This window comes from Quercus suber, unplaced genomic scaffold (genome assembly GCF_002906115.3).
Source record: "Quercus suber isolate HL8 unplaced genomic scaffold, Cork oak 2.0 scaffold_160, whole genome shotgun sequence".
Lineage (NCBI taxonomy): Eukaryota > Viridiplantae > Streptophyta > Magnoliopsida > Fagales > Fagaceae > Quercus > Quercus suber.
Window position 1 is genome coordinate 1,255,609 of NW_027069621.1, and position 1,956 is coordinate 1,257,564.

A 1,956-nucleotide genomic window follows, 5' to 3' on the forward strand; every position below is an offset into this window, starting at 1 on the left:
CTTGAATCATTGAATGATCAATGGGTATTTTTATGGATTTGATAATTGTTAGAAGCTATGTGCCTATATACTTAGGATCATAAGAATAGTAAAAGCTTTAGTATCTCTTGTATACTATGATTTTTCTTGGAGGTTTATCCTACTCTAAGTGTTGTTTGTTTGGTTATAGGAAAATGCCACCCCGCAATTCTACCCCTTCTGATTCTGAGCCAAAATCTGAGAGCCTTGAGGGTGTTTTAAGTGCTATCAAAAGTCTTGCTGAGGTGGTGGAGAAGCATGTTAGTACTAGTGGAACAGTTAAGCCCAAAGATGCTGAGATTGAAGGATGTACTATTGAGCAATTCAGGAAATTGGGTCCTCCTTCATTTTTGGGCAACCCTGATCCTATAGAAGCAGAATCCTGGATAATGTAAATGGAGAAAATTTTTGATGTGATTGGCTATACTGAAGTGCAAAAAGTCTCTTTTGCTTCCTTTATGCTGAAGGGGGAAGCAGAGCATTGGTGGAGATCCACCAAAAAGACTATGCCACTTGAGGAAGATGAGATATTGACTTGGACTGTTTTCCTTGATGTTTTTTATGAGAAATATTTTCCAGAAAGTGTACGGGATGAAAAAGAAGTGGAGTTTATGGAGCTAATTCAAGGGAATACAACAGTATTACAATATGAGGCTAAGTTTATTGAGTTGGCTCAATTTGCCCCTCATATTGTGTCTAATGATGTTAAGAAGGCTAAGAAATTTCAAAGGGGTCTCCGACCAAGTATCAGGATTAGGATGGCAGCCTTACGATTGAAGGCTTACTCTGAGGTAGTGGAGACGGCAAAAGTTGTTGAGAAGGAATGTGAAGACTATCAGAAAATTCAAGATCAAAATAAAAAGAGATCCAAGCCTGAAGAATCTCAAAAAGAAAATAAAAACGACAAACCTTTCAAAAAGAAGACTACAATAGAACTAGAGCCTAAGGTGGTGCAACAAGTAATAGAGAATTGTTCAAAGTGTGGTAAAAAGCATAACGATGTTTGCTATCGTGAAAGTGGGGCATGTTTTAAGTGTGGAAAAATGGGTCATCGTATCAAAGATTGCCCAGCTTTGAAGAGTGAGCCGATGGTTCAGCTTAATGATATGAATCAAAGGCCAAAAATCCAAGGACGAGTGTTTGCTATTACTGGGCAAAGTGATGAGGAAACTAAGTCAAGTACCATCTCCTTATATTCTCTTATTAAGTAAAATAATGGTTGCTGAGTTTATGTAAGTATTGTATGGTGATGATAGTAGACAAGGAAGTAATGGCTGTGTTAATTCTCTTTAAGATTTGAGATTTTGATATGATATAATGTAGATTGGTTATCATGATATTTTTGAGTTCTAGATAAGGGTTGTATTCAATAGTGTTTTTTCATGTGGAAAAGATATTATGCATTGATAATGGGTTATGGAATAGGATGACTGTGAGTAATATATATCGATTACCCAAGATTGTCCTTAAATTAGGTTACCGTCAACTTAGGCTCCGCTTGGGAGTTCATAAGGGAATGGAATGGAAGAGAATGAGATAATCATAAGGGAATAGAAAGGAATGGAATGGAATGTATTTAAGTAAGGGAAAGGAATGGAAAAGAATGGAATGGAATAGAATTAAGTAACCTTATTTGGATGTTTCAAAATAAAGGAATGGAAAGGAATGAAAATGAATGGAATGTAAGTAATCCTGTTTGGGAGCAACATGGAGGGAATGGAATGGAATCATTTTATGACAATATTACTATTAAACCCCTGTTTTAAAATAAAGGGTTGAATATATAGGGGTATTTTAGGAGTTTTAGTAAAAAAATTACTAAATCTAATTCCATTCCCTCCCATTCCTCCTAATTTCAGGAGGAATGAAAATTTGAGGTTTTAAGGGAATAGAAAGGAATGGGTGTTCCCTCCTACTCATTCCATTCCCTCCCACTTA

General features: G+C 36.0%; 1 protein-coding gene across 1 annotated transcript; it reads left to right on the forward strand.

Moving 5' to 3' along the window:
• The first annotated feature begins 413 nt into the window (after window positions 1–413).
• LOC136069282 (uncharacterized) lies at window positions 414–1,229 on the forward strand. The gene has a single exon (XM_065777597.1). The coding sequence runs from the start codon at window positions 414–416 to the stop codon at window positions 1,227–1,229; it is 816 nt and encodes a 271-aa protein (XP_065633669.1).
• The last annotated feature ends 727 nt before the right edge of the window (window positions 1,230–1,956 follow it).

What these genes read in the sequence shown, in the direction of transcription:
- LOC136069282 (XM_065777597.1), top strand. Translation starts at nt 414, where the DNA reads ATGGAGAAAATTTTTGATGTGATTGGCTATACTGAAGTGCAAAAAGTC.